A 27,660-nucleotide genomic window follows, 5' to 3' on the forward strand; every position below is an offset into this window, starting at 1 on the left:
ATTATTTTGTTGTTTATTACAAACACAAGTTCGCAGGTAAATAATTGAGAGTCTAAAAAAATACGTTAAAATAAATAATCGGAATCGTCAAATTTCTTAGAGCAAATAAGTTATATACAGACAGGTGAAGTGGTGCAGGCCCTTCTCACCAAGAGTGCCCCGAGGGTATGAAGGGAGAATAAGGACATTGGAAAGCGAGGGCTGGAGGGGACAGAGCGGGGGTGAGGGGTTGGGGGCGGCCGGGACTTCAACCCTGGAAGGACTCGGGCTGGCTTAGGTGTGAGTGCCCGCCACTGCACGTTGTTCCTGGTTCACAGCCGCCAGACAGGACACCTCCAGGTTAGCACATTCCGCATGCCATTCCTTTCAGCAGGGCCTTGGAACTGGAGCCAGTGTGGGAGGCCACGCTGCAGCCTGGGGCCTGATGACTTTCCTGGTGTCACGGAGCTGCCTTGAGCGAGGCCCCCTCCCCAGGGCGAGGAGGCCAGAGCTTGTGCCTGCTCCAGCAGCTGGGTTTTCTGGCCCAGGAAACAGGTCAGAAGGTCTCCCAGCTCTGGGATGCCCCTCTCCTCCTGTATCCACACAGGCTTCCTTCCCAAAGTTCTCCCAGAGTCGAGAGCTATCTCTTCCTCTGCTTGGAGTGTGTAGGTCTGGTCTCCCTCATCGGCTTCTGCTGTTGCCTAGCAAAGTGGATCTTGGTTGCAGAAATAACCCTGAAATGGAAAGAGGTCAATTGAGCATCTCTGGAGATATAGATCACTTGAAAGTTCCCCATGAGAGGCAGCGGTCATAGGGTCTGGATTCCTTATTCATGGCCAAGAGGTCAGAGGGTGGTCACAGCCGACCCTGAAAACAAGGTCTGAACCTCAAGGAGAGGTCGGGGCAGGTTAGAAGCTTTTCTGCCCACAAGGAGCTTTGACAAAATTGATGCTCAACATCAAGTGCCACCAGGGTGACTGCACGGCCAAGAGTAGCCCCGTGGCTCTCCCCTGATTGCCCTCTCACTTCCACACCTCTATCCCTGTGGCTCCTCAGGCTATTGACCTTCCACTCACCCCATACTCCGTGCCCTAAAATTCCCATTCTTCAAGGTCCAGCTCCAGATATGTATGGATCCTAGCAGTCCTTTGAATCTGGCTGAGACCCTGGTAGGGGCTCTGCCGTCATCTAGGTGGCCTCACTCTGGCTTAAGGCGTTCTAGCCTGGGAACTGGGAGGCTGGTTCCCAGCTTTGGGAACTTGGGCAAAGGTCTCAACCTCTCTGAACCCCCTTCTTGGTCTGTAAAATAAACACAGGCCTGAACTGGTGTGAGGCTGAGTACAGACTGGCGAAAACACTCTTTGCTGATTATGGAATGCCAAGTACTTGCAAAGTCTTACCTTGAAGTTTTTCATCTTAAGACATTTCCTGGGTTTCCCTAGTGGCTCAGATGATAAAGAATCTGCCTGCAATGTGGGGCACCCAGGTTTGATCCCTGGGTTGGGAAGATTTTCTGGAGAAAGGAATGGTTACCCACTCCAGTATTCTTGCCTGGAGAATTCCATGGACAGAGGAGTCTGGTGAGCTATAGTCCATGGGGTTGCAAAGAGTCAGACACGACTGAGTGACTAACACTTTCATTTTATTATTATTTTTTTAAGACAGTTCCTCAGTATATCCTGGGTCCTGCCTAGCCGGCCATCCTGTCTTTTTGCCTATGTTTCCGCCTCCTCACAGAGATGTGGACCCTTGAGGGGCTAGGCTGCACCCCGGCCCTGGGCAGCCCTGAGGAACCCTCAGGGACAGAGGTTCGGGATGGCTAAAACCTTCAGAGCTCCCGTAGGGCCTGGGCTTTCTTGGGGCTCTTCATGTATGTCAACTGCTCTAACCTACAACAAGCCCGTGAGATGGATAGCAGCGGTGTCCCTGCCTCACAGACAGGAACCAGAAGCACAGAGAAGTTCAGTGAGCAGACCAAGGTCACAAAGCTTGCTCGTGGCAGGGCTGGGACTTTCTAGCTCAGATGCTGCCCCTTCAGCCACCCTGCCACATGACTGGCTATAGGTTTCTGTTCTCAAGTCAGTTTGGTTGGACACACGTTCATGGGCACCTCCTGGATGCCAAGCCTTGAGCTGAGCCATGTTGTAGCTACCAGGGAGACAGTCCAGTCTGGGACCCAGGGAGGGAACAGGCTGGGTAGCATCCGTTTGGACCCCAGCATGTGGGAGATGCTTGATTCAGACACAGCCTGATTGAACACCTGGGAACCTTCCACAGTCACAAGCCTTGAAACCCTCAATAAAAGTCCACTTCCAGGCCTGGCGGTAACAAAGAGCATAGTGGTTAAGAACACAGGCTATTGAGTCAGCCAGATGCTGTAGCTTGCTGTGTGACCTTGGGTAAACACCTTCATCTGTCTGAGCTGCTATTGGCTGCCCCGTAAGGACCCAAGGCGTCATATGGAGAATAAGGGAAATGTGCAAGGCATACAGAAGGCACTCAATCAGTGTAGGGGCCCCTCACCTCAGCCGCTGGAGGAGCTCTCCTGCTGTGGCCTGCGTCTTGCCATCCTGGAACGCAGCTGCAGGGGACCCGCTGCCTGGGACTGCCACCGCATCAGTCCTGAGTGAACAGCATTAGGGCCCAAGTGAGGGGCTGTCCAGGGCCCCCAGGCTGCCTGGCTGCAGGCCCAGCCCAGCCCCCCGCCCCGACCCGCCCTCAGGAGCAGATCCATTTCCACCCTGTGCACCTGGCACCCTTCTTTTCCCAGGTGGGGTGGGGCCTGAGGAAAACTGAGCCACTGGGAATGCGTTCTCAGCCTCAGAAAGAGGCAGTGGGGTGGCTGGCCTTCCCAGAGTCTGGCCACTTGCAGCCAAGCAGAACCCTCGGCAGGGAAACTGAGGCAGGGCTGCAGCCACAGCTGAGGTCTCAGGGGAGGAGTTTCCCATAGGCCGTCATGGGAGAGGGAGGTAGGGGAGGGTGAAGTCACTGTCTGCTTTCCCAACGCTCCGCGTGGAGGGAGGGAGGTCCAGAGGGCCGAAAGACTGGCAAAGGCGCTTTGTGGCAGCTCGGGGACGGTGCCATGGCCTCCCAACTCCAGCTACTGCTTCTCCACTGAGAAAGTTCCAGAGGTCCCAGAGCCCCAGCGACTAAGGCGGAAGGCCCAGCTCTCGTCTGACTGGCTGTGTAGCCTGACAGGACAAGTCCTGTTTCCTCTCTGGATCTGTGCTGCCTCAGCTGTCACCTGGGGAGGATTCCTCCTGCCCAGGAGTGGGGACGCAATGGTCTCAGAAGCCCCCAGAGCTGGGGGTAGTGGCAGGGGGGAAGACTCAAGGGTGACTGGCTCCCTGCAGGAAGGGAGGCTGCCCCACAGCCCAGGGCAGCCTCTGGACCCCCAGGACCCTGCTCCCCTGGCCCCCCCTCCACCATTTAGCCACGCCTCTGCTGGCCTCCTGGACACCCTGGAGAAGGGAATGGCAATTCACTCCGGTATTCTTGCCTGGAGAATCCCATAGACAGAGGAGCCTGGCAGGCTACAGTCCGTGGGGTCACAAACAGTCGGGCACGACCTAGGGACTAACAGTCCGCCACTGCTGGCCTTCCAGACACCCTGCCCTCCAGAGCAGGTCCAGGCCAGCAGTCACCTCTGGCCCCTTGCAGGCTGGGTGCCCACTTACCAGGGCCTTTGATGGCAGAAGGTGGCACAGGCGGGGTCCCTGGCACTGTAGCACTCACAGCGTCTTGGCAGAGAGCGGCGCCGGCGTCTTGGCGGGTTTCCCAGGCCGTAAGGAGCTGTCTGTCTGTGGGCGGGCCGCCAGCAAGGTAGTGGTATAGGGTGGAGAGAGACAGAGAGAGGATTAGATAAACCAGGACCATTGGCAAGCTGGGACTGTCCACACTGCACACTGGGATAGCCATCCATGCCACCAGGGTGGCAGCAAAAGTAACCAGCTCCTGCCCTCAAGAATTCCCACTGCAGCTTCCTCCTTACATGCCAGGGAGCCTCAGGCAAGACCCTTACCCTCTCCGGCCTCTGTTCCCTCCCAACTGCCCTGGTCCTGCTCAGTAAGATGCTCAGCATGGGGGGGGAGGGGTGGAAGCTGTCCTCCCTGCCCCTCTCACTCCCAGACAGCAATTTGAACTGATGGAGTCAGGCTGGTCCCCCTGTTCTCAAAGAAGACCCCCAACTAGTCTGGAAGAAAGGGAGAGAGTGCCCTCTCACAGAAGTGAACACTCAGGCTCACAGCTCAGCTGCCTCCATCCGGTCACCACTTGCCTGGAAGGGTGACCCAAGTGTTTCTTAGAGTTTTGACTTTAAAATGGTGAGTGTGCCTGACCTGCACGTGTGCGTGTGTGTGCATAGATATATTAGATTGGCTGAGATTGATTTCAGATTCCGTCTGGCTGAGGCGGGCCAGGCGAAGGGCAGGGCCCCGTGGCCGGTCAGACCAGCACCTCGGATGCCTGAGCTAATTTTAGACGGTGTGGTTGGAGCTGCAGAGACTCCAGGTAGACCCAGCACGCAGGGACTGGCAGGGTTCCCGCCCTGAGCCAGTGTTTGGATGCGGATTAGCTCCACACACGCTTACGTGCCGGGCTTCTCTTGTCTTTTGCAATTTGGAGAAGGAAAAAAAAAATACAAACACACAGAGAAACTTCAACTTGAAGTATGCAGTGGCCCGGAGGCAGCGCGGGTGCAGACAGAACAGACAGCTCTGGGACCCCACCCCGGCTCTGCCAGGTGACATGGGGCAGGTCTCTTGTCTGTCATTTGGGGACAGCAGCAGTCCCCGCTTCACTGGGGAGGATGGGGGTGCGTTCACGAGGTGATAACGCACCAGCAGTGCTTGGCATAGGGCCTGGCGCAGTCAAGACATGGGTGCTGTCATTAATCATATCATTCTTGGAAGATTATACAGAGGCAGCATGGCAGAGCCGCTGTGCGCTCTGGCATCTGCAGACCTAGGCTGGAGCCTCCTACCTACCACTTACTCTTCCTGTGTGACCTTGGAAAAGGCACCTAACTTCTCTGAGCCTCAGTACCCTGATCTGGAAAATGGAGCCAACACTTTCTGACCAGGCTTTTTGTGAGGATTTTCATGAGACAGCCCTCTGTCTTGCTCAGGCAGCCCCCACGTGAGAACTGAAGCAATAGCTGATTGCTATTGTTGTTAGCCCCACACTCCAAGAGAGAGCTGCAGTGTGCCAGGGCTTCCCCAGCATGCCAGCATTCCCCACCCCTGCCCCCTGCAACCCCTCTTGGATCCCTCCAGTAGCTCACCCGGGAGTGTTCACCCAGATAATGTCCAGGTGGCAAAAGTAGACGCACTCCTTGTCGAGCCAGGAGCTGCAGGAGCAACGTCGAGTCCGCAGGTGGGAGCCTCGGGCCCGGGGCAAGGGCGCTGGTTGCTCTGGGATGGGGGTGGTAGCAGCCTGGCTCTTGCCTGCATGCACAGGAGGGAGAGAAAAGTGGAGAGGTGGGTCAGGGCGCCTGGCACAGCTGGGATGGGGGATCCGCCGGGCTCCTCCTCTTGCATAATCGAGGAAGTTGGCATTCTCAGTGTTCAGGAGCCCTGGGCCAGCCTGGGGAAGCCCCAGCACCTCTGGGTTGGAAGGACCGGTGATTGTCCTGGGACGGCAGCACCTCTAATAGCACAGCCTCCTGCAGCCCCCAAGCCGCCTAACTCCTGCCCCTGAAGGCCCCCGGCTGGCTTGGGGGGCACAGAGCCCCAGCAGGAGATACAGACAAGCAGCCTCAGGGCTGCTGCAGCTGCTGAGCCCGTGGGGGGTGCTCACCTTCGTGCAGGGCCACGAGCAGGGCTAGAGCGATGGAGCACAAGGCGGTGGGCATGGCGACCACAGTGGTGAGGCACGCTCAGGCTGGGCTGGAGTGCGGAGTGTGCCTGCTGCCAGCGTCCTGCTGCCAAGCTGAGCGACAGCTCATTGCCTCGGTGCCCTGGCTGCCTCTTATAACACCAGGCATGGCTCCGCCCCTGCCCGTCCAGCCCTGCACCGGTGGGCAGGGAGCCAGGGACACCGCCTCCTCCCAGGGCGCCCGGCCCGCCCCAGCCTCTGCGGTAGGGAGGAGGGCAGGATGAGGGAGGAAAAAGGGGGGAGGATGCTCCCTCTGAGCCTGGAGCACCTCCTGGAGTCCTGAGGCTCCCCTGCTGTCCCCAGGGACCCCTTTCAGTCCCACTGGACCCCCTCAAGTCATCCTCCAAATGCCGTGAGCCCCTCCCCACTCTCCATGGGTCTTGCCCAGAGCTCAGAGTTGGGAGGGAGAGGTCCCATGGGCAAAACCCTCCCTTTCCTTGGAGGAGACCCTGCTTTCCTGTCTGCCTACTGTCAACCAGGTGGAGGGTGTCCCTTCTGCTGTGTGGGAGGTAAATGACCTACAAGGCTGTGTGGACTTGGGAGAGTCAGAGCCTTCTCTGGGCCTGCTTTCCTTAGGGAAGGACACAGTTTACCCCTGACCACTGACCAGCCTGGAGCCGCCTCCTCCCCACCTCCCCCAGGAAGTGCCCTTCTTTCCTTCTTCTTAACCTATGTGACCCACAGATTTCCTTGATGCTAAGAAGGGGCCCTCAGAGCTCTTTCCAGAAAGGTGGCTTGTGGATATGTACACCAAAAGCCCCTGGGAAAACCTCCCATCTTGGCCAGGACAGGATGTCTTGGCTCACCCCTTGACCAGGACAGGATGTCTTGGCTCACCTCTGTGACTTTCTGCAAAAAAGGCAGAGTGATGGAGGGGCTCCCTGGGGGCCAGCATCCTGCTCCTCCCCCTCGGCTGGCTCAGAGTCCCTCCTTCTCAGGGACCCTGTCTCCAGGCACAAGAGGAAAGGCCCTCTCATTTCTTGGAACTCCCAGAACCCGTGCTCTCTCTCATGCCTGACTCATGACATTGGGCTTATCTCCCCAACAATCTCGAGGTCCAGAGCTCCAGAGAAGGCCGGCCCTGGAGCCCGTCTGGCACACAGTAGGAGACTCTGAGTGAGTGCTGTCCGAGGGAGGGGGCGGTGAATGAATGAAGGCCTGGATTTGAAATGGAGAAATTCAGGAACCCACTAAAGCCCAAGTTTTTGCTCCTGTGTTCAGTTGGGATTTTATCATTAGACATTTTGGAAGGGAGAAGTAGATGACGGTGAAGAAACAGCTTTGTTTCTTCCCAGGGCATGTTCGTGTGTGCGCGCATGTGTGATCCCTGTAGAGCAGAGCAGAACCAAGGAGGGAGATACCAGTTAGCATCCCCTTCCTTCCCTCCGACTGGCTCAGGCTGCAGTGGAAGCAGGAAAAACATTTCAGAGCACAAGTGTGTGTGCAGGGCACCACCATCCTCTCTCCTTCACAACCTTACACACAGCTGTTCTCATCTGGGTACCAGCTCCACTGCTGCCTGGGAGAAAACAGAGACTGACCAGAGGCCAGCTGTGTCAAGGTCACACAGCTGGTGTACCCAAGAGCCCACAGAGGAACTTGGGTCTTGTTCTCTCCAGTAAACCACAGTGACTCCCTGTCCAGTGCTCACACCCTCCCCCGTGTGGTGCCTCTCTAAGAATTTAGAAGAGTTATTTCTGGAATGAGGTGAGCAATGCTTTCAGTCATTTCTATGAGGCTCCGGGAGAATATAAATGTGGAACTAAGCAAGGTTAGGGTTGTGGTGGTGGTGGTGGAGGGGGGAGAAAGAGGATTCAAACTACTGAACTGTGAAGAGATGACAGAGGAAAAGCAGGTCAGTGGGGAGAAGGAGGGGGTCAGGGAAGGGAAGAAAATAGACAGGGAGGCTGATAAAGACAGGTAGGGAGAGAGAGAGAATAAGGAAGCAGAGCGCAGTGAGAAGGAAAGAACTTGGATTTGAGAAAGTAAAAAAGACCATCGGAGTGAGAGCGAAGGCTCTAACCTGTCTAATCTTTACATAAATGCAAAATGCCTGCTCAGGACAATAGGCAACCAGAGGCTCCGAGTCTGGGAAACATGATAGAAGAATTAACGAGACCAGGAGACAGGATCCCTCTCTGCTGTGAAAGGAGGATGACGACAGGACAGGGGCCACCGCCCGGCCTGGCAGGGTCAGCTTGGGAGGCTGCGCCCAACTCCAGTTTCCCTCCTTCCCTGCCCGCTGCTCCAGCCGGGCGAGCAGGGCTCCTGTGAAATGGAGACGCCGGACCTGGGAACCTGAGCGAACCCCGGTCTTAGCAGCTGAAAGTGTTCCGGGAACAGCACCACCTCACTGGCAAGATTGGTTTCCAGGTAGAGAAAATCAAGCCGAGTTAAAAACAGCAGTTTTCTTTATTCCCTCTTCCCTTGCCTTTGACATGATCATGGTTTGTCTGCACAAGCCAACTGTTCCAATACACACATGAATTTCCTTTAGTTCCTGGCCCGTGGGCTTCACAGATGGCTCAGTGGTAAAGAACCTGCCTGCCAATGCAGGAGATGTGGGTTCGATCCCTGGTTTGGGAAGATCTCCTGAAGAAGGAAATGGCAACCCACTCCTGTATTCTTACCTGGAGAATCCCATGGACAGAGGAGCCTGGTGGGCTTCAGTCCATGGGGTCACAAAAGAGTTGGACATGACTTAGCAACTAAGAAACAACAAGAACAACAAGAATATCCACCCTAGGTCTCTAAGCCTGGGCCCCGACAGTCACCTCTATGCCTCCTGGCTGACCTGGCTGCATGGACCCTCAACTCCTTTGCTCTGGTTCCTACTGACTGCCCCCACCAGCTGCTCTGCTGCACTGCCTCAACCCCACCTGGCCCCGCTCCCTGCCTGGGTTGGTAAAGGCTGCAGACTGAGGCACAGGGATTCACAGGAGATCACCCTGTCAGAAGCTGGAGGAATTGATTTGCACACAAAATAATTTGCTTCACTTACACTTGGCACCAGCCTAATCCAAGAAGCAGAGATTTGTGGGGAGGGCGGGCTGGCAGAAGAGGATAGTTGGGGTGTATTTTTGGGTGAAGAAATATACCATGCTAGCAACTGCCTTCTAGAAATTCTCTCTGGTTTTCACTCCCATTGGGCAGATGAGATAACTGAGGTCCAAGAGGAGGAGCAACTTGCCCAAGACAGTGACGGGCTGGACACACTCTCCGGGCTACTAATCCAGACTCACCTTTTCCTGCACACCAGTGTAGTTCCCAGGGGTCCAAGCTGAGCCCCACTGGGTCCCTTTGAGAAGGGCTGTCAGGAAGGATCCCACTGGCAGGAAGGCAGGGACATTGGGATGGGCCTAGGCCACCTTCCTGGGGACCCCAAAGCTCCTTTGATTGCCCCTGTACTAATGATAAACTTGGTCCCATCGAATAGCTGTCCAGTGGCATGGGATGGAGGATGTACAGGAGTGAGGATTAAACATCCTTCTGATGATGTCCAACAGGGCAGGAAAGGGCTGGAGCAGCTACCCGATGTTGTAGCAGTGGGCAGCTTTGTCCCCAGCTTTGCTATTCACGCTGTGTGGCCTTGGGCAAGTCCTGTCCCTTCCTTGGCTTCCCTGGACAGCTTTCCTCTCTTCCCATCGACTGTGAGGGGCCTGCTCAGCTCAGATAGCCTACGACAGGCAGAATCAACCTGCCCTGAGTTTCCAGCTCCCAAAATGCAAGCTCTGCAGACTCTGTGACTTCATTGTTATCAGTCCTGCTCCCAGCCTGGAACCCTTTGCTCTTTCACTTTCTGGAAAACCAGCCACTTCCCTGTTGTCACCTGGCCCCACCAGGTTTCAGGAAGCTCTCTTGTTTGCAGTCCCAATGGAAGGGACACAGAGTCTCAGTCGCAGGCACATACCATGCAGGCAGTATAGCAGAGCAAGCAGATGGGCAGATGGGGCTGGCCAAGGGGGATGTCTGGACCCTGCAAGGAATAGGGGTCTGGGGAGGGTATGGCCCCGGAGCCAGCCTGAGTTGGGGATTTCGGAACTGAGGGAGCTTAGACATTCCCATAATGACCTGTTCCCGAGTTATGTCCTCAGGGCTACAGGTCAGGACTGCCCCCACTCAAGCCTAGGGCCACTCAGACTCAGGGCCTCTTTCTGGTGGGTGGTCTGGGCCTCTTGCCATTGGCTGCAGCTCACCCTGAGCCAGCAGGGCCTGCCACCGCCCACGGCATCGTCCCCACACTGGGTCTCTGCAAGAGTAGCCTCGGTCCTGTGGGACCAGCTCTCCTGGTCTTTGCGGCTTCCCCGGGAGGACACCCCCTTCTAAATTCTCCTCCTCCCTACAGCTCAGCCCATTGGAAAGATTTGTAGCTCCCACACAAACCACTTTTAAAGGGATAATTCATGTGCCCAGTCTGCTATTAACCTAAGGGTAATCAGGACAGGGTCAGCGAGGCCCATGGAACTGCTGGAATTGCAGCCAAAACCAGACACTGTTCAGTCAAGGCACACTTGTCAAGAAGAATGTCAGTCCCACTGAACATTTTGAAATAAGGAAACTAATCCAAGGACTGAGCATTCAAGATGGAGGTCTCTAGACTTGAAGTTTTGGACTTTTCTTCAAAGTTCTAAGGGCGCAATTCTGCACTTGGATACACATGCATTTAATATATTCTGAGCTCTATGTTAGGTGGTTACATAAGTTATGCTTATTAATTGTCATAACCTACCTAAGGGGTAGGTACTATAATTTGTTACTATTTTATAAATGGGGAAACTGAGGCTCATGCCTTGTCCAATGTCAGGCAGCTAGGAAGTGGCAGAGCCAAGGCTGGAAGGCAGATCTATGTAACTCCAAAGCCCTAATCCCGAGCCCTGGGTGCCCCCTTGCTGAGCCTACTCTTACCCTGAGATGAATAACAAACAGGACACCTCAATTACTCCTTGACAAGTACAGCATATGGGGAGCCTCTGGCAGCAACACTTCTGCAGAGGTCACCTCCTTTGCTCCTAACTGGGCAGAGAACTCTGTGCAGGCTGGAGGAAGTGGGAAGCCTAGGAACACACCAGCAACCACAGAGGGGCGTCACTCCCTCAGCAAAAACACCTCACGTTGCCGGTGCCTGTGAGGCCACTGACTGAGGACTCGTCACAGCCGTTATGTAGGCATGGGCAGTCCATACCTCTTTCACTGGATACCCACAACAGACCTGGGATGCAGGCTGGGCTCATGACTCTCACTTGATAGGTGAGGTCTTTCCAGACAAGATTCTCACTCTACAGCTAAAGAAGTGAATTCTTCAGGGTCACACAATGAACAAGAGGCAGGACTGGAACTTTCCCCTTATATTCATCTGCTGTGGGACCAGGAACCTAAATCACACATTCAATGATTCCCACCCCCAACCCCCACAATCTATTCACCTACTCACCCATTCATCCCTCCCTCCATCCATCCATTCAACCTCCCATGTCCACAGCCATCCATCCACCCTTCTATTGATCCATCCATTTATCCATTATCTGACATTTTATCCATCCTTCCATCCATATACCTATACAACCAATCTCTCACCCATCCATCCTCCATCATGACAGATGTGGTTAGAGAGATTGGAAAGGTCAAAGAGCTTTGAAAGGCATGTTAAACTTGTCCTGGAAATATCTGGTTATTTCTGGGGGAGAGGTGTCTCTCCCCCCAAATTATGAACTCACTGAGACACAGTCTTCTTTGCAATCCCAACTCCAGGGCCTAGCACACAGGCCTGGGCACATGGTCCAGGCCCAAGGCTGGAGTGAATATACAAGATGACTTAATCTCATCAGACAAAACTGCCCTTGCAGAGACACCGCTTAAGATGAAGAAGACTTATGTCCCCTTTTCTGCCTGATTACATCTTCAAAATGCTCTAACGATGAAGGCTTGGACATAATTTCTAAAAGCAAAAGACAGGCAGCCAGAGAGGGAAAGTCCCTTGGCCTACACCTAGATGAGGAAACTGAGGTACAGGGAGAAGGAACAGCCCACCAGAGATCCTGGAGATCCAGAATGCCTGGATTCTCATCTCTGAGGCCCCTGCACTTGGAGGGGCTGGAACCCCAGCTTTCTCCTCCCTCCACTACCACCAGCCAAGACACGCAGCTGGTGGTTTTGCAGAGTCACACCCACCGTGTTGCCTAGAACCCATACTTTCCAGGGCGCACCCAGCACCTCACCAGGCGGCTGTCTTCCCTCTGGGAAGGGGTGAGCCACCCGGAGTCTGGGCCATGCAGAAATACAGTATTTCATTCTTCATTTAACAGCTATCCCCAAGTGCCTAGTTGCCTCTGACATCAGGCTGGTGAGGTCCGGGGTTCCCACTGTGACTCTAGGCCTACATACCTGAGCAGAGGTGTGCCCAGGATACCTCCTTGCCTTGAGGCTTTGGCCCTGCCCGCCCAGCTCCTGGGAATCCTGAGCCATGACAGACTCAGAAGAGGCCTTGCTGGGCTCTGGCAGGCAGGAGGGCGGCCAGGAGCTAAAGCCACTGCCTGGGGCAGCCTCAGGGTGTGGGGGTGAGTCAGGGGCCAGCCCACCCCTGGAATCTCTGAGGCTCTGCTGCTCTGGCTGCCAGCTTCAAAGCCCTGTGACTCAGACTCCAATCCTCCACTTATCCCCAGTGCCCAGCACTGTGTCAGGCCCTACAGAGCTCAGGGCAGGGGCAGCCAGTCTGTGCTTTCATTTTGCTGCTCACCAACCTTGGGACCAAGCGTATAGCACTGTTTAATTTTCCTGAGTATCAGAGGTCACATCCATCCCAGACTCCTAAGAAGAAAAGTCCTACCTCATAGCTGCAAGGAGGCTTTGTGGCAGAGCTCGTGGACGCTTTGGCCCATTGCCTGGCACAGGAGTTTCTTTCAGCAGGCCTCTGCTATCTCTCCCTCCCTCACCTCAGGCTGCAGGGTGTGTGTGGGCCTCTTGGTGTGGACATACTCCTGCAAAAGAGTGATGTGTGCATGTGTGTGTTGGGGGGATGTAGTAGAAAGTGTGTGAATCTATACACCATGTGCCAGCTGCACCACGAGCATCCCTTCCACTGCCCTGGGTCACACAGTCCCTCCAAGTGCCCAAGGCCAGCCTGGCTTGCTCCACTCACCCACATTTGCCTTGGCACAGTACCTGATGCCACAACAGACATGAGGGGTATTGAGACTTGGGTCAATTTGCCTTCCTATGAAAACCAGGCTTCTGGAGCCAGGACCTGGCCTGGTGTCAGCGTGAAGCATCTTGTTCAGTCCAAATGCCCACCTGGCATAAGGCCTGCTTGGGACCTGACTTGGACCTGTCTTTCCTTCCTTTTCCCAGAGGCTTGTCACTTCCTGAACACACTGCACACTTTCTCGCCTCCCAACTTCTGTGCAAGGTGGGCCTTTCCTCCTCCTTCCATTCTTACTTGATTTATTTTGCCCAAACTCAAGGCCCATCAAAAAGGTTGCCTCCCCCAGGTGCGTGCGTGCATGCTCAGTCATGTGTGATTCTTTGTGACCCCATGGACCAGCCTTCCCAACTCCATCCAAGACATGAGATCTAACTCATCTCTGAACACCCACAATATTCTCATCCATAGCCACCTTTGCAGATGGCACTAGTGGTATAAAGAATTTGCCTGCCAATGCAGGTGACATAGAGATGCAGGTTTGATTCCCTGGGTCAGGAGATCCCCTGGAGGAGGGCATGGTAACCCACTCTAGTATTCTTGCCTGGAGAATCCCATGGACAGAGGAGCCTGGCAGGCTACAGTTAATGGTATCACAAAGAATCGGACACGACTGAATCAACTTAGCACACACGCCCATAACCACCTCTGGCTAGGCTTTATTTTATGTCTCTGAGGGCTGGCTAGTAGCTAAGGTCTCTGGTTCTGGTGTCAGACCCCTTCTTCCCCATCACATATGCCCTTTCTTCCTTTTTTGAGCTCCAGTTTGCTCATCTGTAAAATGGGTATAATCACAGTAACATGGCTGTGTAAGGATTAAATGAGGAAGAGCTCCATCGGTGGTAGCCATCATTATTACTGACTATAACTATTTACGGGCTTCCCTGGTGGCTCAGAGGTTAAAGCATCTGCCTGGAATGCGGGAGACCTGGGTTCGATCCCTGGGTCGGGAAGATCCCCTGAAGAAGGAAATGGTAATCCACTCCAGTATTCTTGCCTGGAGAATCCCATGGACGGAGAAGCCTGGTAGGCTACAGTCCATGGGGTCGCAAAGAGTCAGACACGACTGAGCGACTTCACTTTCACTTTCATCCCTATTTACGGAGCCTGGTCACACTCTTGCTCTCACTTCATCTTTGCAGCATAACCCTTTGAGGCGTCTCAAGGCATCTGCTTTCAGATGCAACTTCAGATTCTGAGAAGTTAGAGAGCTTGACGTGTAATGGTTGGGGTTTGAATTCAGGTCTGTTTGACCCCAGGGTCAGTGTTATTTCTATCCCCTCACCCTTTACGTATGCGACCTCCCCCAGCCTCTGTTCCCTCATTCAGATCACATGCTCAACACATCACCCGTTGAACTGGAAATGAGGAGGTCACAGAAGTTTTCTCCTGGGTCCTCTCCTCTTTCACTGGCCCCATGGCCCAAGGAGCTGCCTCTCGAGCATTACGGGGGAAGATAGAGACAAAGATAAAGAGTCTCCAGTGTGCAGACAAGCTCTGAGACTCTCCCAGAGTGCTCTCTGAGACTGGGAGGTGAGGGTATCCCCAGTCCAGGGAGGCAGCTCCCAGGCTGGGAAGAAGGGGAACACGGAAGTGCAGGCTTGGGCTCAGCTTCCAGCTGGGTGGCTGCAGACAAGCCCCTTCCCTTGTCTGAGCATCAGCTTTGTCCTCTGTAAAGTGAAGTGCTTCTTGAGTGGCCTGGAAACTGGAAAACTGTGAGGCCAGCCCCAGCCAGAAAGACTCTTGAGAGAGCCTTCTGGACCCACTAAGGGAAGTGGGGTGGTCAACCTGCAGAGGGGATGCTGGAGCTTTCCAACCTGGGAAGCCCTTCCCTGATGCTACTCCATCATCCAGCAAAGAGCCAGACCATTGCTCTCCATCTCCCCATCATTCATTAAAACCATCCTGGGATCACTTAATGCCTGGCACTTTTTTTTTTTTAATTGGGGTATAATTGCTTTACAATGTTATGCTAGTTTCTGCTATACAGTGAAATGAATCAGCTATATGTATACATATATCCCCTCTTCCTTGGATCTCCCTCTGCCTGCCCCCTCCATCCCACTGTCTAGGTTACCACAGAGCACTGAGCTGAGCTCCCTGTGCTATGTGGCAGCTTCCCACGAGCTATGTGTTATGCACACGTCACTTTAAGATTTAATTACAGCTACCGTTTATCCACATAAACGTTTACCCGTGTTTGGTCCCTGGGTGCCAGACACGGCTTGACCTTTTTCATGTCTTATCACATTTAGTCACCACAGCAGGAGGGCTCTCTTCCTCTCGTTCCCATTTTGCAGGTAAGGACCCTGAGGCTGAGAGAGGCAAAGTGGCTTACGCGAGGCCATACCACCATTTGAATCTAGAGCCACCTGCATTTTTAAGCAGGATCCTGGCCTCGGTGATGCTGTAGGAAATCTTCATGGGCTGCAGCTTGTTTTACTGTTGCCCTCCTTCAAATGGAGGTATTTTGTACAAGGTCACCCACCTAACAAGGAAGGAGCTGGGATTTGAGCCCAGGTCAGTCTGAGCTCTGGGCCTGAGGCCTCAATCTCAATTCTAGATTTTCCTATCAAGGCCAGAGAGTCCCTGAAAGTAGGTTCTGGGGATGGACCTCAGGGCCGAAGTCTGGGGACAGCAGGAAAAGTGCCCCCACCCCTCAGCCTGGCTCCTGGGCTGTAGGGAGCGGAACCCTGGGAGCCTGGGGGAGGGGAATAGTCTGTTTATGCGGTGAGCATTGTGCCAGGTGGTGAGGTGAGCGGTGACTCAGGCTGGGAGGCCCTGAGAGGGTGGACAGGCAGCGGGAGCAGCCCTGGCCAGGCCAGACCATTGCTAGAGTTCCCTGGAGAAGGAGGTTTGGGGAAGACAGGGCTGAGTCACAGCAGTGAGAGCCAACAGGGAGCGGGGATGGCCCAATGACCTCATGCTTCCATCTGAGCCTGGCAAGGAGCGTCGGGCCCAGGTGGGCCTGGTAGGTCCATCCTGGCAGGATGGGTACCCTTCCTCTTTGGCCCACCCATAGCCAGGGGGTGTCTGTGAAACCAGAGGGCTGCCCTGCAGGCTCCCTGAGGCCTGGTCAAACCCCTACCATCCTGGGGTAGCAGCTGTTCTAGGGCACAGAGCAGAGGTATGGGAGACTGAGCATCCAGCCACCACTGTGCTGTGTGACCAGGCCAAGCAATTCCAGCTCTCTGAGCTTTGACTTCCTCCTCTGTCTTACATTCATGTGAAGATCTCATAAGTTGGTGACTGTTGTCCAAGCCTTGGCATAGAGCTGGTGTCCTAGGGTGTAGGGAAAGAGTGTTAGTAGCTCATTCATGTCCAACTCTTGCAATTCCATGGATTGTAGCTCACCAGGCTCCTCTGTCCATGGAATTTTCCAGGCAAGAATACTGGAGTGAGTAGCCATTTCCTTCTCCAGGGGATCTTGAACCCAGGTCTCCTGTGTTGCAGGCCGATTCTTTACCCTCTGAGCCACCAGGGAGGGAAAGAGAGAGGCAGCCGTCGCCAGCCAGGAGGCCACAGGAGAATAGAGGATTGCAGTAGGTGGGCCCTGAAGACCCTGGCAGGGTCACATGCCTGTGTCCTGGCTGTTGACTGTGCTGCCTTAGGTGAGGGTCTTTTGATCTCTGGGCCTCATTTTTCTTATGCGTCAGATGAAAATAATAACTCCAGACTCTAGGGAGGATACTGGGAGTTCCATCACCTGGAGAAGGCAATGGCACCCCACTCCACTACTCTTGCCTGGAAAATCCCATGGACGGAGGAACCTTGTGGGCTGCAGTCCACGGGATCTCTAAGAGTTGGATACGACTGAGAGACTTCCCTTTCACTTTTCACTTTCATGCATTGGAGAAGGAAATGGCAACCCACTCCAGTGTTCTTGCCTGGAGGATCCCAGGGATGGCGGAGTCTGGTGGTCTGCCGTCTATGGGGTCGCACAGAGTCGGACACGACTGAAGTGACTGAGCAGCAGCAGCAGGTCAGTGTCAGGGAGGGAGAGAACAGGAGCCATCCCTCTGGGGCCCAAAGCAGTGGGAGAGTCCCCCCACTAAGCACCTGGAAGACACACTGGGAGCCTTTTGAGGTCACTGCCTGCCCCCCACCCCGGAACTCCCCAAGCCTGGTCCAGAGAGGGTGACTGTTGCCAAGGTCACACAGAAGCCATTTGAATAGATCCACCATTCAAGGGGAGGGGGCCTTTATCTTCCCAGATAAGAGGCCCTGAAAGGGCCTGGAAGGCCTTGTGGCCTCAGATTTGGGTGACGCCTGGGGGTAGGAGGAGAGGGCCAGAGCTGGGCTGGCTCAGGCTGACCATAAAGCACCCACTTCTCCCAGTGCCTCAGCCTGAGTCAGCCCAGGCTGCGGCTGCTTCTGAGTTCATCGCCTGCCTGCCCGCCTGCTGCCCAGCCTTGGAGGCACCGCCCCCCCCAGGCACAAGGCAGGTCCGTAATAATGACTCGGTGATAATGACAGCTGTGTGGGGAGCTGTGCCCACGCGCCAAGCATTCTCTCTGCCTTCATTCATTTGATCTTCCAAACGGGCCTGGGAAGTGGGCAAGGCAAGGCCTGGGAATGAAGAAGTTCAGAGAAGCTACAGGCGTTGCCCAAGGCCACACAGCCAGGAGCAGAAGAGATGGGACTTCAGGCGCCTTTGCTGTGCCTTTTGCCATCATGCAGTAGACAGGCTGAGCCTGCTCTGCAAGACCTGGGCTGGGTCTGTGGGTCTCTGTCCCAGTTGGGATTTGGGGGGAGGGCCCTTGAAGGCCTTTTCTTGGAATATGGACCCGGCGGGGGGGGGGGGCTCTATGGGATAAGGGCCAGTGTGTGTTCTGTGTCAGTCTTTCTGTTGGCCAAAGAGGGAGGACAAAGAGCTACAGCACCCCAAAGGAATGAGTGCCTGCCTCTTCCTGAAAGGTCAGGATGGCTTTCCAGCAGAAGAGGCATCCAAAAGAGGCTCTGAAGGTGGAGAAGGCATTCCAGGCAAGAGGTATGGGATGGGGAAAGGCTGGGAGACCTGGAAGAGCATGGCACGTGCTAGGAGCTGGAGCGAAGAGTGTGCAGGATCCAGGGATGAAAGGAGCTTGGAGGCCAGTGCACAGGCCGTGCGCACCCAGCCCGAGCTGACCTCCTCCTGAGCTTAAAGTGGAGTCTTCCCAGGTGGCACAGTGGTAGAGAATCCTCCTGTTGATGCAGGAGATTCAGGAGCCGTGGGTTCGATCTCTGGAATGGGAAGACACCCTGGAGCAGGAAATGGCATCCCACTCCAGTATTCTTACCTGGGAAGTTCTATGGACAGAGGAGCCTGATTGGCTATGTATAGTCTATGGGGTTGCAGAGTCAGACACAACTGAGCGACTGAGCACACAGAGTGGAGTCCTGCGCATCTGTGCCGTGGTGGCCCAGACCCGCCGGGACCCAGACCAGGCCTGGCTCGGGGGCTGGTGGTGGTGGGGGTGCTGAATTCCTTCTAGGGCCTTCTCTGGACTATCAGACAAGCCTCAGATGGGGGACACCACAACCTGGGTAAGAGCTGAGAACAAAGCCACCTGGTGGCCACCTCATTCCTACAAACTCAGGGCAAGCCTCTGACCCTGACACAGGACAGATCCAAAGAACTCCACCTTCTCTGAAATCAGGCTGTTGGGGGCGAGAGGCCAGGCTGGCAGAGGGAATATGGCAGGGCTCCCCCTGCTCCCTCACTTTCCCAAAGAGTACAGGCAACTCCGTGCTCCCCAGACTCCTGGGGAGGCCCAGACGAGTATGGCTTGGCCTGGCTGGTGACCCCAGGCATAGCTCGTCTCCTCTCTGTACTTTGGTATTGGCCTAGATGACCAAAGGTGGTTTGAAGGCTTGTTGAACCAAATCTACCTTTTCTTCCACAGATCACACTTGAACCTTCAGTGTAATTTCCCTGACAATCCCTTGAGGGCATCCTTCACAGTCACCCCACCTTACAGGTGAGGGATTAGAGGTTTAGTGAGGTGAAGTGAGGGACCAGGCTCAACCACCAAGGGTCAGGGCACAGTGAGAACACCTGCTGGGCACCAGATATTTCAATCCTCATTTTAGCATATAGGGGATACATGCAGATTCTGGAACATTACAATTCATATTTAAATCCTACCTCTGCAGCTAGCTAGCACTTGTGCCTGGGTGAGTGCTCAGTCGTGTCCAATTCTTTGCAGTCCCATGGACTGTAGCCCACCAGACGCTCTGTCCATGGATTCTCCAGGCAAGAATACTGGAGTGGGTTGCCATGCTCTCCTCCAGAGGATCCTCCCCACTCAGAAACTGAACTCATGTCTCCTGCCTCTCCTACACTGTGGGCAGATTCTTTACCACTGAGCCACCAGGGAAGCCCACTAGCACCTGACCTCAAGCAAATCAGTGTCTGTGCCTTAGTTTCCCTACCTGTGAGATGATGATGATAACAGTATTTCCTTTTGGGGTTGGTGTAAGAATATGGGGAAAGAACTCATATCAAACGCTTAAAATGGTAACTGGCACATCCCCATTTTGCAGATGAGGAAACTGAGGCTCAAAGACAAGCAGTGCCTGCATCTACGCCTTATCCCTAGCCTGCCACCTGTGCCTGATCACGAGCCCTCCCCCAGGGGGTGGCCCTGGCTATCCTGGGGAACAGCATGCCCCCCAGTGCCTCTTGCTTTCTTGCCTGTTTTGGGAAATCCTGGGACTGGGGGCTCCTGGAGAGCGTGGAGCAGGTGAGTGAGCAGAGGACCCCAGGCTGCCATGTCTGGCCCGCCCCCGCCTCCCAACCAATTTTGGGCAAAGCAGCCGCTGTGGCTCTACGTGCAGGCGATGAGTCAGCGTGCAAGAATGCGCAGGACGCTTTGTTCTCTGCTCTGCCGACTCTGAGAAGGAACGTGCTGGGGCCCGGGTGTGGTGGGCCTGACATCACCGATCGGGCAGCGCCGCCACGTGCCGCTGGGGACTCAGGTCTTAGCTGCCCTGCTGGGGACCCCAGGAGACCTCAGGGAGGCCAGCCCCCTTCCCAAGTCTCAGCGGCTCTGACTCTAAAAGGCCCTGGCAGCCCGAGCGCCCTGTGTGGGTCACAGGACAGCAATCCCTGGGGGCAGGGCCGGTGGGTGGGATGAGAGGCCGCTTAGCCACAGCGAGACCCCCAGGGTCCCCTGGGGACACTACGTGGGGTCCAAGGCCTGTTCTCTCCATGAAGCTGGTATGGGAGAAGTCCTGCCTGCTTGTGTGCCTCCCCCAAGTCACTGCCCCTCTCTGGACCGCGGGTCTGTCCAGCTGACCAAGTGGGGTGACGCTGGCTTCTTGGTTTGTTTTCCTCCCCTGAGTCTCGTGCTGGACAACGAGGTCTCAAGTCCAGCTGTGCCTTGGGAAGGAGTGCAGAGGCCTAGAGGAGTCTTTGGAAACTTCGGGCGGAGGGGAGGCGCCTGAGAGGCTTTTTGTGCCAGGTCATGCTTTGATCTAAGTTTGATGCCGTTGGATGATGAGAACAGCCTTGAGTGGAAGGCATTGCTGTTTGAAGAACCAGAGGCGCAGAGAAGTGCAGTCATCTGCCCCGGGGGCAGTGTGCCTGGGTCCCTGTTCTTCCAGAGAGTTGGAGGGCAGGCTCGGCTCCCCAGGGCAGCCCTGGTGAGTGTAGCATGACGCCTTGGGGCTACGCATCTGGTTGTCCCCGGAAGCAGCAGTTGTGACAAGTCAGAATCCTCTGCCCTGTGTGGCCTTGGGCATGTCCCTTGCCTCCAGGTCCTCCCATGACAGCACTGTCATTTTCCCATTTTTGCTCCCCAGCAAGTAAATAAATGGCCAGGTCTGTAAACAGAACCTGTAGGGGGCAGGCAGTGTGGCCAGTGGAGTATAGGGAAGGTCCCCAGATGGACTTTTTTCAAGCACTGACTCCCTTCTTCCTTCCCTCATCCATGAGGTCCTGAGCACCAGGGCCTAGCATGCTCCTCCCCAGCAGTTCCACCCAGCAAATAGCTAGAGCTGGAGGGTGAGGGACCTAGTTGGCTCGGGGGCCTTTCACAGGAGGCCACCACTTGTCACCCTGGCCTCAGAGACTCAGGAACTGGAGGCAGGTCTCCACTGGCAGCCCCTCTCCCTGTTCAGTCTCTTCTGGAACTCTTTGGTCTCTGTCCCTCTTAGGCCATGTTTTCTGTATGAAGATGGAGAATGACCTCTCTCCACCCCAGGGCTGAACTTGCAGAGGCCATGTCCCACCTTCATGCCTGCCATTTCTTGGAACCCTGACATGTTCCCCAGCTTCAGCTGGTCCCCAGGGATGGCTGCTGCCAGAAGATGCCAAAAGCCTGGATGGCTCTCAGCCTCCCCCTGCCATCTCTATGTAGCTGTGACCTGGGAGAGCCCTCTCTGCCACCTGGGCTGGGCTGCCCCTGCATGTGGGACAGTGGCTTTCGTGTGCCAGCACTGTTTCAGCCTCATTTGCAAACCTCTCCTCCAGGGTGTGAGATGTGCCCTTTGACAGAGGCCGCATGGCCCAGTGGTTACGTACCGGTGTCTGGAGTCAGCCAGCTAGGGGATCTGGGTAGGTGACGCCGCCTCTGCCCCTCAGATTCCCCATCTGTACATGGGAGCAGAGGCCCTTTTGTAAGCACTCAGGGAGTTGCTAGATGCAAGTGCCTTACCTAACATACACTGGCTTCTGAGTCAGTATGAGTCCTGCCTGAAGAGTTCTAGTGACTTCCACATTGTCTCCGTCATCTCGGACTTGAGCCAATGATGACAGTATGGGCCTAGAGGCTGTCATACAGAGTGAAGTCAGAAAAACAAATATTGCATATTAACATATATGTGTGGAATCTGAAAATAATGGTGTAGGTGATCTCATCTATAAAACGGAAATAGAGACACAGATGTAGAGAACAAATGTATGGACACCAAAAGGGGAAAGAGTGGAGGATGAATTGGGAGATTGGGATTGATGTATATACACTATTGATACTATGTATAAAATAGATAACTAATGCAGAGTACATCGTGAGAAACGCTGGGCTGGAAGAAGCACAAGCTGGAATCAAGATTGCTGGGAGAAATCAGATATGCAGATGACGCCACCCTTATGGCAGAAAGTGAAGAAGAACTAAAGAGCCTCTCGATGAAAGTGAAAGAGGAGAGTGGAAAAAGTTGGCTTAAAGCTCAACATTCAGAAAACTAAGATCATGGCATCCAGTCCCATCAGTTCATGGCAAATAGATGGGGAAACAGTGGAAACACTGTCAGACTTTATTCTTCTGGGCTCCAAAATCACTGCAGATGGTGACTGGCAGCCATGAAATTAAAAGATGCTTACTTCTTGGAAGGAAAGTTATGACCAACCTAGATAGCATATTGAAAAGCAGAGCCATTGCTTTGCTAACAAAGGTCTGTCTAGTCAACGCTATGGTTTTTCCAGTAGTCAGGTATGGATGTGAGAGTTGGACTGTGAAGAAGGCTGAGCGCCAAAGAATTGATGCTTTTGAACTGTGGTGTTGGAGAAGACTCTTGAGAGTCCCTTGGACTACAAGGAGATCCAATCCAGTCCATCCTAAAGGAGATCAGTCCTGAGTGTTCATTGGAGGGACTGATGTTGAAGCTGAGACTCCAATACTTTGGCCACCTGATGCGAAGAAATGACTCGTTGGAAAAGACCCTGATGTTGGGAAAGATTGAAGGCAGGAGGAGAAGGGGATGACAGAGGATTAGATGGTTGGATGGTATCACTGACTCAATGAACATGAGTTTGAGTGAACTCCAGGAGTTGGTGATGGACAGGGAGGCCTAGCATGCTGCAGTCCATGGGGTTGCAAAGAGTCAGACATGACTGAGTGACTGAACTGAACTGAACTGAATGAGAATCTACTTATTAGTAGTAGGGAGTAGGGAGCTCTACTCAGTGTGCTGTGGTGACCTAAATGGGAAGGAAATCCAAAAAAGAGGGGATATATGTATACATATTGCTGATTCACTTTGCTGTACAGGAAAACTAATACAACATTGTAAACCAACTATATGTTAATAAAAATGAGGAAAAAAAAAATCCACTCCTCTTCTGCTGATCTCTGCAGTCATAGATTCTTCTGGGTCATAGATTCTCCCCATAGATTCTCCCCATAGATTCTTCTGTGATCATAGATTCTTCCCCAGTGAGGAAGAAAGACCCTATGCCAAGAATGATCCCTTCTAGCTGAGACCAGGCCACTGCAGCCCAGAGACCCAGTGCTCTGCCAGGCAGCAAGGCTGTGCAGGTAGAGCTGGCTGGCTGTCTTGGATGGAGAACGGTGTTCTGTGCAACCCTTTGGCCTCCAAGTCCTAGAGGCTGAGGACATAGGGTGATGAGAGAGGAGACTGGAGCAAGTTAGAGTCTGCACATGCCCCCCCGCACTTCCTGACACCCTAGGACTCCACCTTGGCCTGGAACGCCTGCCTGGATTCCTGCCCGTGTGGTTTCCCCTGGGCCTCTCCCTCACGTCCGCTGGCAGAGCATCCCCAGCTGTCTGCATTCCTCTGCTGTGAAGACGGCCACCTCAGGGGCAGGCCTGGCTAGGGCAGGCCTGGCTAGAACACCCCTGACTGTGGCAGCGTGCGTGCTGGTGAGGTGTGCAGGGACACACCTGTGGGCACCAGCCTCTCCGAGCTCGCACACAGCTGTGCCCTGTGTGTCCATAGATGCACGCATGTGTGTGTGCAGGAATGTGGAGAAGGAGCCTGTGTGGATATGCACGAGTGCATGAAGAGTACAGGGGGAACTTGCGCATCTCTGATGGCTCCAGGGACCCAAGAGCAGGAACATGAGCTCATGCATGATGTAGGGGCTGGTGAGTGTTTCCCATAACTGAGAACCCTTGCATGTGTGAGGGTCATGCACCCAGAGGGTCATGCACCTGTCCTGGGCTCAGCTCATAGCCACTGAGAGAAACTGGAGGAAACAAGAGATGGGGCTCAGGATGAGCTCAAGCATAGAGAGTCCACTTGCCTGGCTGAACTGAGAGTTTCGCACTTGTTCCCCCGTTTAACCCTCACACCAATCCCAAGAGGGATAGAAGTGGATTCTGAGGCTTGGAGAGGGCCAGTTACTTGCCCAAGGTCACACAGTCTGTAAGTGGTGGCAAAGTGAAAGTCACTCAGTTTTGTCTGACTCTTACAGTCTATGAAATTCCCCAGGCCAGAATCCTGGAGTGGGTAGCCTTTTCCTTCTCCAGGGGGTCTTCCCAACCCAGGGATCGAACCCATGTCTCCCACGTTGCAGGCAAATTCTTTACTAGCTGAGCCACAAGGGAAGCCCGTAAGTGGGAGCCAACCTTCAAATCCATGTCTGCCTGACTCTTGAAGCTTTCAGGCAGAGCAGGGAGCTGCTGCAAGGGTCACAGAGCAGGAGAGACCAATGCACCGTAGAGCTCAGGGCTGAGCTCTTCCCTTGGAGGGCAGGAGACTTGGAGACGCCCACCCACGCCTCTTGCGCCCAGGCCCCCACCTGCCCCAGTGGCTGCATCATCATAAACATGCATGTGGAGTCATTGCTCTGTGTCAGGCCCTGGGTAAGTGCTTTGTACTAATCTCACCTAATCCACCCCAACACTCTGAGAGGTTGGTATTGTTATTAGGCTATTATTATTGTAATGATATGTAAATAATACATCTACATATATGTGCCTGCGTGCTCAGTCACTAAGTCATTTCCAACTCTTTGTGACCCTATAGACTGTAGCTCGCCAGGCTCCACTGTCCATGGGATTTCCCACCCAAGAATACCGGTGCCTATATGCATGGTAAGTCACTTCAGTCATGCCTGACTCCTTATGACCCTATGGACTATAGCCCACCAGGCTCCTTTGTCCATGGGATTCTCCAGCAAGAATACTGGAGTGGGTTGGCATCCCCTCCTCCAGAGGATCTTCCCCACCCAGGGACCTGAACCCGCATCTCTTATGTCTCCTGCATTGACAGGAGGATTCTTTACCACTAGCACCTCCTGCGAGACCCAAATGTGGGTAGACACACATGTCTACATGTATATATGTATCAATACCTATGTGTATATGCATATATGTATGTGTATATACGTACACATATACATGTACATATATATAACATCATACTTGTGTTCAACTCTTTGCGACTCCCTCGACTATAGTCCACTAGGCTCCTCTGTCCATGGGATTTTAGTATTATAGACAGTATTATTTGGGCTTCCCTGGTTGCTCAGTAGTGCTAAAGAACCCACCTGCCAATGCAGGAAACACAAGAGATGTGATACAATCCCTGGGTCAGGAAGATCCCCTGGAGGAGGAAATGGCAACCCACTCTAGTATGCTTGCCCCCGATTTCCATGGACAGAGGAGCCTGGTGGACTACAGTCAAAAGGGTTGCAAAGAGTCAGACACAACTGAGTGACTAAGCACATGAATACTGGCGTGGGTTGCCATTTCCTTCTCCAGGTAATCTTCCTGACTCGGGAATCGAACCCATGTCTCCTGTATTGGCAGGTGGATTCTTTACCATTGAGCCGCCCAGGGAAGCCCAAATAATACTGTACATATTATTTATTGTATAGAATAACAATTCTTATTATTCTTATATTAGAGATGAGGAAATTGTGGCACCATGTTAAGAAACTTGCCGCAAATCTCTTGGCTGAAAATGGTGGAGGGGGATATTGAGCCCAGGTCATTTGGCTCCAGAGTCCCAGTGCTGAAGCCCTACACATGCGGCTCGGGCCAGCATTTCCTGTGCTTGAGCCTCCAGCTTCATCCCCTTTCTGCTGTGTGGTCTCCAACTCTACCCTACACGCAGGCTCCAGGGCGTTGAGGGCCGGGGGTACCAGGTCCCCATCTCACAAATATGGAAACCGAATCTTGGCTGGTGCATTGCCTGGACCTGATAAACTGACTCCCCCAGTGCAGCCCTCGCGTCACCAGCTCCTAACCCGCTGTGGGATGTGAGGCGGGTGCCCTGCTCTCTCTGGGCCTCAGTTTCTGTCCTGCCCCCAGAAGGCAGGCAGGAACGGCTGTCCTGAAGTTTGCAGGTGGGGCGTCCTGGGAACAGGTGGGGCAGGCCTGGCAGCAGACACCGAGGGGGCAGGCGGGTGAAGGTGAGACCGGGCCAGGGCTGAAGTCGAGGTTCGGAGCCGGTTTTCCCAGGCTGTGTCTGAGTAATCCTGTGTCTATATTTATCTCTTCCTTTCTTGGGTGAGCAAACAGAGCCTGATGCCAGCCTGGCCTGCCACCCCCCAGGTCGGCACGTTTCTCTCACCTGCAGGGTGGCCCTGGGGAGTACCGCAGTCTTGGCTTTGAGCTCGACTTGGCCCACGTAGGACACACAAGGATGTTGGAACCCAGTGAACTTCCGTGACAAATCTAATTGACAGTGGTGGCCTGGGACACTCTGCAGGGGCCGCTGCATGCGTGGGCAACCTGACCAGGGCCTGGGCAATGGCCGTGCACTGGGGGCCTGGCCCTACCCAATTCAGGAACAAAGGGCACCCTTGGACTTCCCTGATAGTCCAGCGGTTGGCAATCTGCCTGCCAGTGCAGGGGGCACGGGTTCAATCCCTGGTCCAGGAAGATTCTATATGCTGCAGGGCAACTGGGCCCGTGCACCACAGCTACTGAGACTCGTGTGCTCTAGAGCCTGTGCTCCGCAAGAGAAGCCGCCGCTGTTAGAAGCCCATGCACCACAACCAAGAGTAGCCCCAGTCGTCACAACCAGAGGAATCCTGTGCACAGCAACGGAGACCCAACACAGCCAAAAACAAAGAAAGAATAAAAAGATACATATTTTAAAGAAAGGGTCCTCTTATCTCAGACAATGACTTTCTCGCCTCCATTCACACTTCAGTGTAAATGGCAGCCCCTGGTCCCTCCAGGATCGGAAATTTCTAGAGATCTAGAGTCAGACCACTCTGGGGCTGAATCCTGACACTCCAGTTTCAGACAAATAACTTCTCTGTGACTTGATTTCCTTGCTTGCCAAACAAGGCCAATAGTTTCCACTCCTCGGGGGTCCTGTGAATTCATAACACTCAGGTGTTATGCACTGACAGATGGGATGGGCTCCACTGGGCAGGGGTCACCGGTCCCCACCTGCTTCCACAGCCAAGGCCCAGATCCATGGCAGTGACAGTGGACCCCCAAAGACCACAGAGGGGGCTGTATGTGCCTGATGCTCACAACGTGCACTTAGAAATGGACGCCCCAATTCTGAGAGGTGCATGCAGCCTCAGACCCTGGATGGGTTAGAGTAGTTGGGACTTGGACCCTGAGAAGACCTCAGAAGGGACCAGATACTCACTGTGCTGAGCCCCGTCTCCACGGTGAATGGGGAAGGATAAGCAGTCAGTCAGGCCAAAGGGGTGATGGGAACAGAAGAGCATCTTACAGAGAGATACAGCTCAGCCTGGACCAGACCTGAGCTCATCCCTGACCCCAGCCAGGATCTCCGATGCCCGGCTAGGTCTTTGCCCCGATTCTGGCCTCTGCCCTGGCAGTGCCACCTTCCTGACCTTGGGGAACCCTGGGCCCGGTGCACGTGCGCTGCAGCCCTGCCTGCTTCCAGGTTGGATTAGGCAGAGTCCGAGGACGTGCCGGGCTGGCAGGCTCCCGGGCGGGGCGGCTGCCGACGCT

At 54.3% G+C, this 27,660-nt stretch overlaps 1 protein-coding gene across 2 annotated transcripts; it reads right to left on the reverse strand.

Moving 5' to 3' along the window:
* On the reverse strand, positions 1–27,660 carry EDN2 (endothelin 2). Of its 2 annotated transcripts, none has more exons than XM_086394262.1 (5): positions 27,329–27,660; positions 5,261–5,423; positions 3,657–3,779; positions 2,503–2,601; positions 1–713 (listed from the first exon to the last, which is right to left on the reverse strand). In XM_086394262.1, exons 1-5 carry the CDS (start codon positions 27,408–27,410, stop codon positions 620–622), a joined length of 561 nt encoding a protein of 186 aa, XP_086250388.1. In that variant the 5' UTR covers positions 27,411–27,660; the 3' UTR covers positions 1–619. The 2 variants fall into 2 exon arrangements, with proteins under 2 accessions (XP_086250388.1, XP_086250389.1); XM_086394263.1 differs by lacking the exon at positions 27,329–27,660 and adding an exon at positions 5,776–6,051.

Source organism: Bos grunniens, chromosome 3, assembly GCF_055505025.1.
Source record: "Bos grunniens cultivar Pamir isolate PY7600 chromosome 3, Bosgru_T2T1.0, whole genome shotgun sequence".
NCBI classification, from domain to species: domain Eukaryota; kingdom Metazoa; phylum Chordata; class Mammalia; order Artiodactyla; family Bovidae; genus Bos; species Bos grunniens.